Raw genomic sequence first — 15,088 nt, forward strand, 5'->3', positions numbered from 1 at the left:
CCTTGATCAACTCCCCCGCTTTCTAGCCTTTTTCACCTATTGTACTTGCTTGATCAGTTTGGCCTTGTTGCCTTGGTCAAGCGGCAGTTCTGCGCATTTAACACTTGCTTTGCACGATAAAACCGATCAAGTAGCGTACATTTTACCCCTAAACCGATACATGAAATGGGCCTTATCAGACTTCGTAGTTAGTATACTATAAAAAGTAGTATCAAGTGGACGGCAAGAGAATATTGGGTCTACCAACGTGCAGAAAGCAAAGAGGATTGCTCTCATGGCCTTAGTCAACTTCATTTGGAAGGCGCATAACGCTCTCATTTTCGAGGAAATGTCTTCTCATGTCGTTAGACTGATTTTTTAGGTGAAGACAACCTTGTCCATGTATAGTGTTCTGTACTCACTTTACCCCCATGAACAAGTCATATTACATCTTGTGGAGAAGTGAGAACATGAGGAATCGAATATTAGCCTCTATTGAAAGAGACTCTTGGATGGTCTGCTGGTACTATTGTTGGAATCGTGCTTGGTCAAATGATTTTTGACTAATAATAAATATTACAAGACATTTAATTTTGTGAAATTAAATGCAATAACGTCGATCTACGTTCCGAGTAGATGACCGTAGTATATTCATTTTTTCAAATCCGATTCCCGGTGAGTGAGAAATAATATATTAAAGTTGGTCACAATAAAGCTAGAAATGAGCTATGTGAAAAGACTAAGGGATTAATTAACTAAGTGTTAATTATCCAACATCGGAGATGATAGACTTCTTTGATGAAGTATTTAATCAGATGAATTATTATGTGTAATAATTATCATGGAATAAGACGGGTGACAGAGCCCACACGCGTGCGCACGCGCGCACCGTGCACCGTGACCCGTGCACCTGGTGCCTTGTGCCTTGGATCTTGGCAATTGGTCTTTGGGTGGTCTTTGGGCTGTTCTTTGGAGCTGGTCGTTGAGCATGGTTCGAGCCCCGCTTGTTCTTTTTAGACTACCCCAAACTCCACGCTATCCCCGACGGGTCTGGTTCACGTCATGGTCCCGCTGGACCCCGACGCATGACCGGAGACAAAAGGTTCCCGCTGGACCCCGACGCATGACGGGAGACAAAAGGTCCCCGCTGGACCCCGACTCACAACGGGAGTCAAAAGGTCCCCGCTGGACCCCGACTCACAACGGGAGACAAAAGGTTCCCGATGGACCCCGACGGTCCATGGTGTATCCCGTCGTGTAGCATGTCCAGGTGCGTCGATTCTCTTCAGCTCCCACTGGCTAGTGCACCAGTCAATAACCGCCGGCGGTTACGGTCAAGCCATCATGGCACACATAATGGCTGTTGACTCCATCAATGCCCTGCAGGTGGACTTGGCCTATAAATAGGCATACATCCATTGCATTCTTGACATAGAATACACAAGCATTCCTGCATACACGCTCTCTCCCTCTCTGCATATCTTCCCGTCGAAGCTCTACCCCCGCCTTACTCCCGTTCGCCGGAGCTCTATTGCTAGCGGTGATGCTACTTTTGAAACGAAGCCGTTTTATCTTTGGGGACGACACGCCAAACCTAGAGCACTACCAGGGCGTATCTCGTCTTACGGAAAGAGAACTCCTCGACTCGGCTTACCGCTTTCCACAGATTTTTTCCCATGTAATTGTTTCTGTTTTTCCGTGTAATTTTCCTTTGTTTATTTTCATTATAATTTTTGCTCGGCAAGACTTGTATCTCATTTCGACAACAATCGCAAGACGAGATATTCTTGCCACTAAAGGACTTTACACAAACCAACTAAACTGAAATCAACACCTTTGCTTGGAGATGTCGACTGACCCGTCTACCACCGCTGCAACCGTTCCATCCACCGTGTCCCCCGTCGCTCCCGTCAACACATCGTCGGACATAATGATGATTCTGACTCCTGGCTTCTCAACCTCTTCATCAACAACCCCTTGGGTGTTTGACAATCCATTTGAGACGGTTTCTGGATTCACCTCGAGTGGGTCGGTCGGTTCCACTTTCAGTGGTTCCATTGGATCCTTCATTGGGTCAAGTGTCGGGGCCTTTGGGCACGGCACGGGTGCTGGACCCTCCGGGGTTGGCAGGGTGCTGGACCCTTCGGGGTCGGCACGGGTGCTAGCTCCTTCGGGGTCGGCACGGGTGTTGGACTCTTCGGGGTCGGCACGAGTGCTGGATCCATTGGGGTCGGCACGGGTGCTGGATCCATCGGGGTCGGCACAAATGCGGGGGCATCCATGCTCCACGCAACTGTGGGGGGTACTGTGCCCCAACCAATTGTTAGCTCCTACGGGGGCAACGGATTTGGTCCATTCCATGGGACAAGCTCGGCACCAATGGCACCAAGGATGAGAAGCCGTCGAAGTTCACTGGAACGGACTTCAAGAGATGGCAACAAAAAATATTATTCTACCTAACAACGTTGGGCGTCGTTAACTTCCTCAAGGAGAACGAGCCAACCCCGCCAAGCGAGGATGAGGCACGTGTCGAGATGTACGTCGAGTATGACGTTTGGCGCAAAGGAGACTATCTTTGTAAAAACTTTTTTTAAGTGCTTTAGATGATAGTCTCTATAACGTGTATTATACTATTCCCACATCAAAACAAGTGTGAGAAATGCTAGATAAGAAGTACTGTAGTGATGATGCGGGTACTAAGAAATTTGTAATAGCTAAGTACTTGGACTACAAAATGGTCGACTCCCGACCAATCATGGACCAAGTGCAAGAGTTCCAGCTCATCATCCACGACCTCGCCGCCGAGGGAATGACCATGCCTGAAGCTTTCACGGCGGGCACGGTCATTGAAAAACTTCCACCCGGCTGGAAAGACTTCAAGAGCTACCTTAAGCACAAGCAAAAAGAGATGAATCTTGAAGACTTGATCGTGAAGTTGCGCATCGAGTCAGATGTGCGCAAACGCGATGGTTTGGCTAAGGGCCATGGCCCACCTGTTGCAAAGGCCAATCTGTTGGAGCGGGGCGGTCCCTCCAACAAACGCTCCCGTCCAATTGCAAAGGACAAGGGCAAGAAGAAGCAGCCTGCGAGGAAGGTTGAAGGCAACTGCTACAACTGTGGCAAACCTGGCCACTTTTCCAAGGACTGCCGCATGCCGAAGAAGAAGCTGGCTGCCCACGTTGTTGAAAAAGATTTCAAGGACTGGGATAAAAGTGACCTTGTTGCTGTGGTCACGGAAGAAGTCAACCTTGTTGATAACAAATGTGGCTGGTATATCGACACTGGAGCTACTGCCCACGTTTGTGCCTATAAGAGCAAGTTTGCCTCCTACACCGCTGTTGAAGGGAGAAAGATCAATATGGGGAATCAAGCCTCGTCTCAAGTCCTCGGCATTGGAGACGTGATTCTCATGATGACGTCCGGCGTCACCATCACTTTGAAGGATGTGCTGCACGTCCCGGACATCCGGAAGAACCTAGTGTCAGGATCAATACTAGTGAATAAGGGGTTTAAACTTGTATTTGAATCTGATAGGTTTTCTTTGTACAAGTTTGGGAAGTCACTCAGAAAATGTGTTGTAACCGACGGACTTTTCAAGCTTAGTGTAGTTGTACGCCATGTCCCTAAGCCGTTGGCTAATAATAAGAATGCATCTACTTCTTCTTACTTGGCTGAGTGTTCTAACTTGTGGCACAATAGATTGGGACATGTAAATCAAAATGCCATTAAAAGAGTAGTAAGTTTAGATTTACTAAAGGCAAATGAAGTAGAAACTCAAAACAAATGTGAAACTTGTCTTGAGGCAAACAAATGACCGTAGTATATTCATTTTCTCAAATCCGATTCCCGGTGAGTGAGAAATAATATATTAAAGTTGGTCACAATAAAGCTAGAAATGAGCTATGTAAAAAAAACCAAAGGGATTAATTAGCTAAGTGTTAATTATCCCACATCGGGGATGATACACTTCTTTGATTAAGTATTTAATCAGATGAATTATTATGTGTAATAATTATCGTGGAATAAGACGGGTGACAGAGCCCACACGCGCGCGGCCGCTGCCCGCCCGCGCACCGTGACCCGTGACTCGTGACTCGTGACCCGTGTCCCGTTCCCCGTGCCCTGTGCCCCCTGCACCGGGTGCCGGGTGCCTTGTGCCTTGGATCTTGGCAATTGGTCTTTGGGTTGTTCTTTGGAGCTGGTCGTTGGAGCTGGTCGTTGAGCGTGGTTCGAGCCCCGCTTGTTCTTTTTAGACCACCCCAAACTCCACGCTATCCCCGACGGGTCTGGTCCACGTCATGGTCCCGCTGGACCCCGACGCATGGCGGGAGACAAAAGGTTCCCGCTGGACCCCGACGCATGACGGGAGACAAAAGGTCCCCGCTGGACCCCGACTCACAACGGGAGTCAAAAGGTCCCACCTGGACCCCAACACATAACGGGAGATAAAAGGTCCCCGATGGACCCCGACGGTCCATGGTGTATCTCGTCGTGTAGCGTGTCCAGGTGCGTCGTGTCTCTTCAGCTCCCACTGGCTAGTGCACCAGTCAATAACCCCCGACGGTTACGGTCAAGCCATCATGGCACACATAATGGTTGTTGACTCCATCAATGCCCTGCAGGTGGACTTGGCCTATAAATAGGCATGCATCCATTGCATTCTAGACATAGAATACACAAGCATTCCTGCATACACGCTCTCTCCCTCTCTGCATATTTTCCCGTCGAAGCTCTGCCCTCGCCTTACTCCCGTTCGCCGGAGCTCTGTTGCTAGCGGTGTTGCTACTTCAGAGACGAAGCCGTTTTATCTTTGGGGACGACACGCCAAACCGAGAGCACTACCCGGGCGTATCTCGTCTTGCGGAAAGAGGACTCCTCGACTCGGCTTACCGCTTTCCACAGATTTTTTCCCGTGTAATTGTTTCAGTTTTTCCGTGTAATTTTCCTTTGATTATTTTCATTGTAATTTTTGCCCGGCAAGACTTGTATCTCATTTCGACAACAACTATTAACTAGGGTATTGTTTTATCTTCGGGATAGATTTTTGGTCATGAGAGGTTTTAATGAGGCTCAGTGATACGGATATCACAGATGATCATGCCAAGGACCTGCCGGAGTTGAGAGACGCTACATCAACGGACAGTTCCGACGAGGACGGCAACGCGATGGAAGAGCCGAGAAGGTCTTCGAGGGTGTCGAAGAAGCCAAATTGTCTCAGCGATTATGTTTCACGTTAGATATAGTATTTGATGTTTTGTTATTTTAATTATTATTTTTGTTGGATTATTTATTTTAAAACTTATTGGGTCGAGCGTATTATAAGCTCTGTTTCGGGTTTTCTTGTTGGTTCTTTCCCGGAACGATCGAGTCGAATCAAACCTAGGGTCCGTAGATTTATAAATAGGGATTCTGTACATTGAGATCTCAAGAATCAATACACAGAATTTTCATAATTTTTTGCACTTTTCTTTCTCGACAAGTTTTCTTTCGCCCACACCGTCGGTTGGACGAAAACCCTAGGCGCTCGACGGAAGGTTTCCGCGAACGATCCTGTCAACTTCTCGGCGAATTGTCTTCACCACCGCAGATACGAGATTCATCGTATCACTCAGGCCTAAATATATCAAGGCTTAAGGGGAACATCAAGTTGGGATGGTTTGACTACTTTAGACCCTAGGCCATTGTTTTTTTTGTACTTTGCACCTTGATATCCCTTGGAGTTTACCCAAGTGAGTTTTAAGGCCATCCACAATAGGAATAGCCCAGCAATAGCCCAGCCATAGCCTAGCCACTGCCACATCATCAGCACTAAAAATCCTCCTGTCACATCATAAATAGCTCAGTCATAACCTAGCCACATCATAAATAGCCCAGCCACATCACTCAAAATTATATAAAACAAATAATTAACAATCACACAAAATACGCAATTTAATTTACGATACATATACGAGAAAATTCAATAATATTATTAAAATTTAAAAAGTACATTAATTAAAAAAAATTACATAATTAACAAAAAAAACTACTGCCGTGCAGTCCTCCGCGCCCATAACTCTTCAATTAAATCCTTTTGGAGTCGAATATGAGCAAGTCGCGTATATATAGTGTTTCGGAAACAAAAAAAAATAAAAATTTGCGCTAGGCGGTGCGCTAGGCGATCCGGACGCTGCAATAGCGCCTAGCGGATCGCCTAGCGCACCGCCTAGCGCCGCGGAACCGCCGAGCGCTAGGCGGTTTTTTATCGCGAAATCCGCTAGGCGGTTGCAATAGATCGCCTAGCGCCGGCGCTCCGCTAGGCGCTATTGTGGATGCTCTAAGTCTTGCATTGTTGTGGACTACCAGGCCTGCCTAGTTACACATTCTCCCTCGGCTATGCCTAAGATTAAATCGTAACAATTTGATTCAGTATATTCAATTAAATGTTTATAAAAATAAAATTTAAAATGAAACTACACACTCAGCCACTAGTGAATAAATTAAACAAAATCACAACACATTAAAATAGGAAAAAGTCACGACACACAGATTAATGGAAGAAATAGAAAACAAACGAATTTAAAAATCAATTGATGCATACCATTGTGCATGAGTCAATAGGAATATATAACTAGAGGTTTGATGAATAGCCTCGAAACAATTTCAATTCAAAAGGACAATAGTTGTTGATGATTAAACTAGCAATGAATTAACTTGTAGAGAGCGAGAGAGCAAACAAACACATCCATCTCATTCCTTTGTTTGATTATAAATAAATGCCAGTTTATTTTTTTTAATTGTATTCGGTCCTAAAACGGTGCAAGTTCAAGGGAAGGACAAATACACGAAAAATAAAATATAAGTAAATCATCAATTAAACAATGAGGAAAACTCACTCTACTACGAGTAGTTCGAGTGTACATATATATGTATACATATATATAAAAGAATAGCGATCAATGACACATCTATTACAATTGATAAGTACAACTCCTCCACCAACAAAGGCACTAGCCTCGATCAGCAGTGGGCTGGCCTTGAGTTAATCAGCTTTAGCAAAGATGATGAAGGTCTGATCAAATAGGAAAATGCAGTCAGCTGATAAACGTCGGCTACGATTGGGGCAGCTATATCAGTATGGTCGAGGACTCAGAAGAAAGTCGAGTTAGATCTCCCTTAGCATTGGCCAGCCTTTTCTTACGATGTTATTGATCTTGGCATTAATCTGCCTCTGCGACCTAGGTGGACAGAGCTCTGCTGCATATCCATTCAGTTTTGTTGTTAGGTTGGACCTCTCGAGCTCTTCCTCGGGCAAGTTTCCGATCAATTGGAAAAGAAAATGATTGCGTTTAAGTTCAAATTTCTACAAGAAAGGCAGACAGACAGTAAGCTAATTATCTAAGAAATGCGTATACAGAGGAATTTCAAATCACGCAAGTTAAAAGATGACAGCTCCACATTCTTCCATACTTTAATGAATGGATGTCATCTTTTGTAATTTTTGTTATGTTGAAATCGGAAAAACTTGCATCATCATACTAAGTATTCGGACAAACCAAAAAAGGAAATGCAAGCTTGAAATATATGTTATATTAAAAACCTGATGTTCTGGCTCTGCAGGATAAAATACTCCTAGCTGTAGAATTTGAGTGGTAATAACGCTGTTCTTTGACCGTGTTTGTTCCTTTTCTTTGCTGAGAGCAGCTATCCGAGATTCTTCAGTGCCGTTTGTGAAGATTATAGACCTGTTCAGGTTATTTATGATTCAACAAGTCAGATGACTTATATTTCTGGGGCATGGTTGTATAAGAGGATGAAGTTAGTGAAAATAAGTACCGGTATTGATTTCCAACATCAGGACCTTGACCAAACACTTGCCTAGAATCATGACTGCTCCAAAAGACATCAAGTAGTTCTCGGAAACTTGTAATTCTGGGGTCATATTCTACCTGCACGGAATGATTCAATCACTGAGAAATTATTCCATAATCCACCCGGGCAGAGGACAAGGAAAAGCAGCTACATGTAAAGTAAAACTAGGAGTCAAGTGTAATAGATGTTCCGGTCGAGCAGCAGGCCCCAGAGGGTGTTTCACCTTAACTGTATCTAACTATGGTGTCACCTATTGCATGTTTATAAATGTGAGCTCCCTACAATCAATGCTTTTAATACAGATTCTTGCAACTTCATGATCATCATAAACTAAATGAACTTCGAGTTGTGGAAACCAACAAGTTACAAAACTAGGTTAAATCAAACCTTCATTTTGTGTGAGTGTGTTAGAGTTTGGTTGTCAATAACCTAAAAATAATTGCACGCCTTGTTTACTTTAAGTGGTGTTTGGTTTCCTAGATAAAAAAATATCAAGATATAATCTAGAATTAAGTTGTGAGATTATTTTAGTTGGAGGGGTTGGCTATAACTAATTATCACATGATTATCCATCTAGGAAACACACTACATAATTAATCTCGAGATACAATCTTGCAAACCGCACATCCCTTATTAGATGAGAAAGGATTATAACTGGTACCAATGTTTATCAGATCCCATACATCAACTATAATTCAACTAGTACAACTGTACAAGTATAACTAGTGTTCCACATTAAAAACATACGGCATACATGAAATCTGAGATAACCAATAACTAATGGATTGAAATCATATCTGCATACTTATACAAATCCTTAAAAAGTTTCTCGCCACGATAATATTCTGTAACTAAACCCTGAAATACCGATTACTCTTATCTAACGCTCTCAATCAGCATAGGAAAAGCCAAATTGAGCGTGAAAAGCTAATCTCCACAATCAATTGGATGAGAAAAAATGGAGAATAATGAGAGGAGTGGAACCTGAACGGACTCGGCGTGGTCTCCTAAGCTTCGGTACTCGGGATTAATCCTAGATCCACCGGCATAACCAGCGGTGGTTCTGACGACGCCGTTTTGGCATCCGAACGCCGCCTCCGACCTCCAAAAGCTGCCGAGAGCGAAAACCGCAGTTTTAAGGGGCAGATCGGATGCTAGATTCGGGTCATTGGAGATCCGATCGGGAAATCTGATGCTCAGAGCTGAGTTCGCAGAGAGGGAAATAAAAGTGAGGAAGAAAAATAAAGCAGTTACCTTCATTCTCACCAACAGGGAAACGCGAATGATTGGAAATTGAATAAATAGAATAATTGAAGACAGAGCTTCATTGGGAGGGATCCCCTACTGTGCACAAGAGGTGCGGTCCCTTCACTGTTCATACACGGTTCATTTGTTTAATAATAATAAAAAAATTAATAAAAAAGTGAATAGTGAGGAGACCGCACCTGCTGTGGGCATCCCCTCCCGAGCTTCATTAGAGTGTCCACTATAGCTGATACGCCCAATAGCTCCTCCCCAGTTTTGTTGTCCATAACCCTAAAATTTTGTATCCGCCACTATAGTGGATACCTTCAATAGCCCCAAATTCTAATCAACTTTCATTTTATAATGTTTCAAGTAATTATGAATCTCCGGCGGAATATCTCGGGTGGATAACGCGGGTTATCCACAAAGTAATTATCCATTAGACGCTTGTGCGCACCAACGTGGTCTCGTGGGATTGTCCGCCGATGAGTAATGGCACGAGGGATCGCATCCTTCACATTCTCCGCCTCCTCCGCCAAACGGGCCGCTTCCTCCTGGGCGGTCTGGTGTTGCAACTTTTGAATCAGAGCATTCCAGCTGTCTCTCCACAAATTGTTCATTTCCGAATGTAGAGTTGGAATGGTGTGAAAATAATGAATGGAGTGGGGTGTATTTATAGGTGAATTGAAATGAAAAAAAAATTAAAATTGGCTATAGCCGCGGCGGTCGGTGCCGCCACTATAAGCGCCGCGCCTATAGCCGCGTCCGCCCCCATTTCGCCGCGTCCTCGCCCCGGAGTCTGCTGAAGCCCGTCCGCCCCCTACCTCCCCCATTTCGGTGTCCGCCCCGCGGGCGGACAACCTCTCCACTATAGCCCGCCTACCCTCCGCCCCAACTCGCGGCTATAGCCGCGGGCACCCCATAGTGGACACCCTTACCCTCCCCTTTTAAAAAATACAATAAATGAATTGCCAATGATCAAATATATGCTTTACATTAAATTTCACCCACAAAATAACTGATGTCAAATTTATTTAATTTTTATTTAAATTATTAATATTCAAAGAATTAAAATCATTAGTTTGTTGTACAATTACATGTAAGGAGTATTCAGTCCATTTACAACCTCAAACAATAAATTATAGTAATATTAGTATTATAGTTAAGCACATATCATGTCTAACTTTTTTATATTTTACCATTAATACTACTTCCTCCAAGTGTACACTCTTTTCTTTTAATCCATCCATAAGAATATGTACTTTTTAATTTTAGAAATTTTTTTCTCTATTAAGGTGAGACTTATTTTCCACTAATATTATTTTAATTATATTTTCTTTTATTTCTTTCTTGCTTTATTAATTGTGTATTAAAATTTATGTCTGATCAAATTTGCATATTATTGTGGAACGTAAGAAGAAGTAATAACCAACACCACAAGTCTCATACCAGTTACTTTTTCAATTAGTTGCACTATTTTTATTTTATATTAATCTCTAGTTTTACATAGAACGTACTCCTACTAGATAATCTCATATTTAATGATGCGGATTTTAAAAATATGTTTAAAGAAAGTTAGAAAAGGTTAGTTGAATTTGGAGTGTTAGTCCATTATTATAGTACTCCTGTCTAAAAATTATTTTATTTTGTCATTTTGGGATGTTAACAAAAAATTGTCTCAAAAAATAGAAAGTTTCTCTCATGTAGTTTATTCACTTTTTCTTCTTTCTTCCATACTTTACCCACTTTTCTCGTTATCTCTCTTACTTAACTTATTTTTTCTCATTCTCTCTTACTTTAGCAAATTCTCATTAAAACACAAGTCGTCACTAATGGGACTATTTTTTGTGGACGAATGGAATATTAATCTTATAATAATTGTGTGTGGGATGAGTTATGTATGATTCAACTACTAAAAATTGTAAAAGTGAAATAGACATTTATTGGGACCTGTCTAAATAAAGAAATATGTGCATTTAATAGGGACCAGAGGGAGTATTTATTTTCAATTATGACTGGAGTAATAAACTATTAAGATTTTTAAATTACAAATAAAAATAAAAATATTACATGACTGAAATTAAAATTAAATAAAAATTGCTCTTCCGATCAAGGAGCATGCCTAGGGGTGAGCAAAAAATCCGAAACCCGAATATTCGAACCGATCCAAACCGAAAATTTGAAATTCGGTTCGGTTTTAAAATTTTGAAATTTTGGTTTTTCAGTTCGGTTCGGATGTAAAAAAACCGAAAAACCAAATTATATTTTATATATATATATATATATATATGTGGGAGCATTAAGCTCCTATTGCCCTCTTAGTGTTAAGTTCCAACATAATCTCAACCATTAGATTAGAGGTGTGGACGGTTCAGATGATGATTAAATAACTGACCCTGTGTTACATTATTAGTGGTAATTTGTACATTATGAGGGTATAAGAGTAAAATGCACCAGATGATACACGTTTCAAAATGGAAGGTGCGATAATTAAGCGGGATTTTCATAGACCTTCCATCTGCTCACTCTCTCTCTCTCACTTCAAACGTCTCATCCCATCAACCCACGATAAAAAATATTCTCCCCCATTTCAAACCCGCTGAAAACCCTAGCCGCTGCTCACTTCGAAGACACACCACCACTACCGTCAATTTTCGCCGTTAAAAGCACCATCGGTCGACGATTCAAAATTCTAGTGTGATTCCTTCGCCGTGCGCCGCTCGATTTGCAGTCGACAACAAGGCGGGTTTCTAAAGTTCCGATTTTTGGTAAGAGACACTTCTATATCGTCGATTTTCGCCATTAAAACACCACATAGTCCACGATTCACAGTTTTGTATCTACCAATTTCATGTTTTGCACAAACATTTGTTCGATATTTTCTGAAAATCATGAATTGTTGTTTATTTGTTTTAGGTTTTTGACCAATAAGTTTTTAGTTGATTACTGATTTAGATTTGTGTTTTGTTCGATTTAGTTGAGGAAACCTACAGATTTTGGATTGTGGTTGACTGACAGTGGTTTGAATAATGTACTAATCAGTGTTGTACTAAACGATTTCACGATATTGCACAAACGTTTGGTCGATTTATTTGTAAATCATGAAATGGTGTTCATTTGTTTTAGGGTTCTGTCCGTTATTGAAGTTTTTAGTTGATTATTGTTTTAGATTTGTGTTTTGGTCAATTTTGTTGACGAAATCTTACTGATTTTGGACTGTGGTTGACGGGCAGTGGTTTGAATAGCTGATATACAAAGATATGTCGAAGAGAGGGAGACCTTTTAAGAGTCAACCCACCCAAAATGCAGGTGAGTAATGTCTTGGTTTCCTGTTTTTGCAGAATTACATTATTCTGCATATGTATTCGTCGTTTACTTATACATTTTGGTAGGCAGGGGTGTTCATTATGTTGGTTTTAAAACGTACATGTATCGTTTTGAAGGAGAACATTCTGTCCAACATGTTTTTTTGCTGTAATTGCTTGATTTTATCTCATTCGTACATTGATTGATTGCTTTTGTACCTTATGGATTGACATGGATTTCAACATTGCATTACATTTATAAGAGACATTATTTATACCCTCTTATACATTATTCATATAATTCTTGTAATATAGTGGATGTTGTATTCATCTGTGCATTATTTGCTTGCTGTTGTACATTATTTATTAAGTAGTATGCATTACATTAGATTAATGTGATACATTATTGATACCGCCTAGGCTGCATTTGGCATTTGTATTCATAGAGTAGTTGTACATTATTGTATATAGTTGTGTAAATTATTTTTAATTCATCTGTGCATTATTTACTTGCTTGTGTACATTATTTATCAAGTAGTATACATTACATTAGAATCATGTGATACATTATTGATACCGTCGAATTTAATTCCTTGCTTGTTGGATAGCAGCGAAGCAGCCTAGGTTGGACTTCGAGGAAGCTGTTGATGATGTTATTCCTATTGCAATAGCACAGAAGTTTCGGCAGAGATTGGCAGAACAAAAGGAAGAGACAAGTACAATACAAGAAGAGGTAGAGCATAGGAAACCTAGGGGGAAGAAAGTCGACCATCTGCACTGCCGACGGACCCCAACATAGTTATTTAATGTATATTTCTTACTGAGTAATGTACGAATATAGTATTTTAATGTATGTTTTTCTGATTTCATTTGTGATCAGATGGGCCACCATGATTCGAGAAACTCTACAATACTGAAAGATATAGTTATTGACATTTTTTAGTTTGTTTTCCAGATATATTATTTTTTATACTTGCTTTAAGACGTACATTATTTAGTAGTTAAGTATTACATTTTTTTGGAGTTGTCCTACTTTATAATTTTATCTCTACTATTATTATGTTATAAGTTTACTATATACGTTTGACCCATGGATTGGTAAACCCAAAAGGCATGAATTCAAGTTCCCTTTAACATTATTCTCTGCAATCTGTACATTATTCACGGTTACGAATATACATTATTAGATACTATTGGTACATTATTTATTGTACCAAATCTAAAACACACATTAAAAAATAAAATTTAATTCATGTAGTGGTACTATACCCTAGCCCTATGGATTGATAAACTCTAGGGGAATGAATCAAACTTCATGCCCTTAGTGATAGTTTCGTTTGTGAGTGGGTACTACAACCTAGCCTCATGGATTGCTAAACCCAAATGGTATGAATTCAAGTTTCTTTCAACATTATTCTCTTCAATCTGTACATTATTCACTGATACGAATGTACATTATTGGACACTATTGGTACAATATTTACTGTACCAAATCTAAAACACACATTAAAAATGAAATTTAATTCATGTGGTGGTACTATACCCTAGCCTTATGGGTTGCTAACCCTAAGGGGAATGATTCAAACTCCCAGCCCTTGGTGATGGTTTCGTTTGTGAGTGAGTACTACAACCTAGCCCTATGGATTGCTAAACCCAAAGGGCATGAATTCAAGTTCCTTTCAAAATTATTCTCTTCAATCTGTACATTATTCACTGCTACAAATGTACATTATTAGATACTATTGGAACATTTTTTACTGTACCAAATATAAAACACACATTAAAAAATAAAATTTAATTAATGTGCTGGTACTATACCCTAGCCCCATGGGTTGCTAAACCCAAGGGGAATGATTCAAACTCCCTTCCTTTGGTGATGGTTTCGTTTGCGAGTGGGTACTACAACCTAGCCCCATAGATTGCTAAACCCCAAAGGGTATGAATTCAACTCTCGCCAGACATTAAATACTTACACAAGTACATCATTAAGTATTACGCATATACATTAAGGCCACCTGGCGTACATTATTTAGTTCTACTTAGCCTAAACATTATTCCCTTAAACACGTACATTATTAGACATTAGGCGTACATTATTTCTTGTATGAAACATATGCATTACTCAGAAACTGACGAGAATATTGAACTCCTATTTCTCCAATATTTTTTAGCGAAAAAATAGTTAGAATTAGAGTAAAATCTATGAATCATAGAAATAAATAAGCATATTGTGATTTAATAAAGGAAAAGAAATAAAAGATAAGTAAATATGAAACAGAAGGCGTAAATCATGGAAATGCAATAACTGCTGATTTTTTACTACTCTCCTAAATGCCTTTTTCGATTTTTTTATTAATTTATTAAATTCATGTGGCATAAAAATCAGCCATTAAACCAAAAATTAAAACCGAATCGAAACCGAAAACCGAACCCTAATAGAATTTTTTATTAATATATATATATATATAGAATACTTAAAACTCCAAACCCTAAGAGCATCCACAATGGCGGCGAGCGGACCAGCTAGCCGATTCCCGGCGATGGCCGGTTCGCTCCCCGAACCATTGCAGGCGGCGAGCGGCAATTCGACGAGAAAATCGGCGAGTGCACGCCGATTTTCGGGCGCTGGCCGATCCGCTCACCGGTCGGCTGGCCGCCATTGTAGGCTCCCGATCGGTGAGCGATCGGCCATCCCATTTATTTATTTA

At 40.7% G+C, this 15,088-nt stretch overlaps 1 protein-coding gene across 1 annotated transcript; it reads right to left on the reverse strand.

Moving 5' to 3' along the window:
- Positions 1 to 6,810: 6,810 nt before the first annotated feature.
- Positions 6,811 to 9,164, reverse strand: LOC121769558 (peptide methionine sulfoxide reductase A5-like). The gene is made up of 4 exons (XM_042166405.1): positions 8,815 to 9,164; positions 7,795 to 7,907; positions 7,559 to 7,703; positions 6,811 to 7,321 (listed from the first exon to the last, which is right to left on the reverse strand). The coding sequence occupies exons 1-4, from the start codon at positions 9,088 to 9,090 to the stop codon at positions 7,124 to 7,126; spliced, it is 732 nt and encodes a 243-aa protein (XP_042022339.1). The 5' UTR covers positions 9,091 to 9,164; the 3' UTR covers positions 6,811 to 7,123.
- Between the last annotated feature and the right edge of the window lie 5,924 nt (positions 9,165 to 15,088).

This window comes from Salvia splendens, chromosome 15 (genome assembly GCF_004379255.2).
Source record: "Salvia splendens isolate huo1 chromosome 15, SspV2, whole genome shotgun sequence".
Taxonomy (NCBI): domain Eukaryota; kingdom Viridiplantae; phylum Streptophyta; class Magnoliopsida; order Lamiales; family Lamiaceae; genus Salvia; species Salvia splendens.

Excerpts from the sequence above, each read along its gene's own strand:
- LOC121769558 (XM_042166405.1), bottom strand. The coding sequence starts at position 9,090 with ATGAAGGTAACTGCTTTATTTTTCTTCCTCACTTTTATTTCCCTCTCT. Across the intron at positions 7,704-7,794 it reads GATGTTGGAAATCAATACCG|GTCTATAATCTTCACAAACG; the intron begins GTACTTATTTTC and ends TAACCTGAACAG. Across the intron at positions 7,322-7,558 it reads CTGCAGAGCCAGAACATCAG|AAATTTGAACTTAAACGCAA; the intron begins GTTTTTAATATA and ends CCTTTCTTGTAG.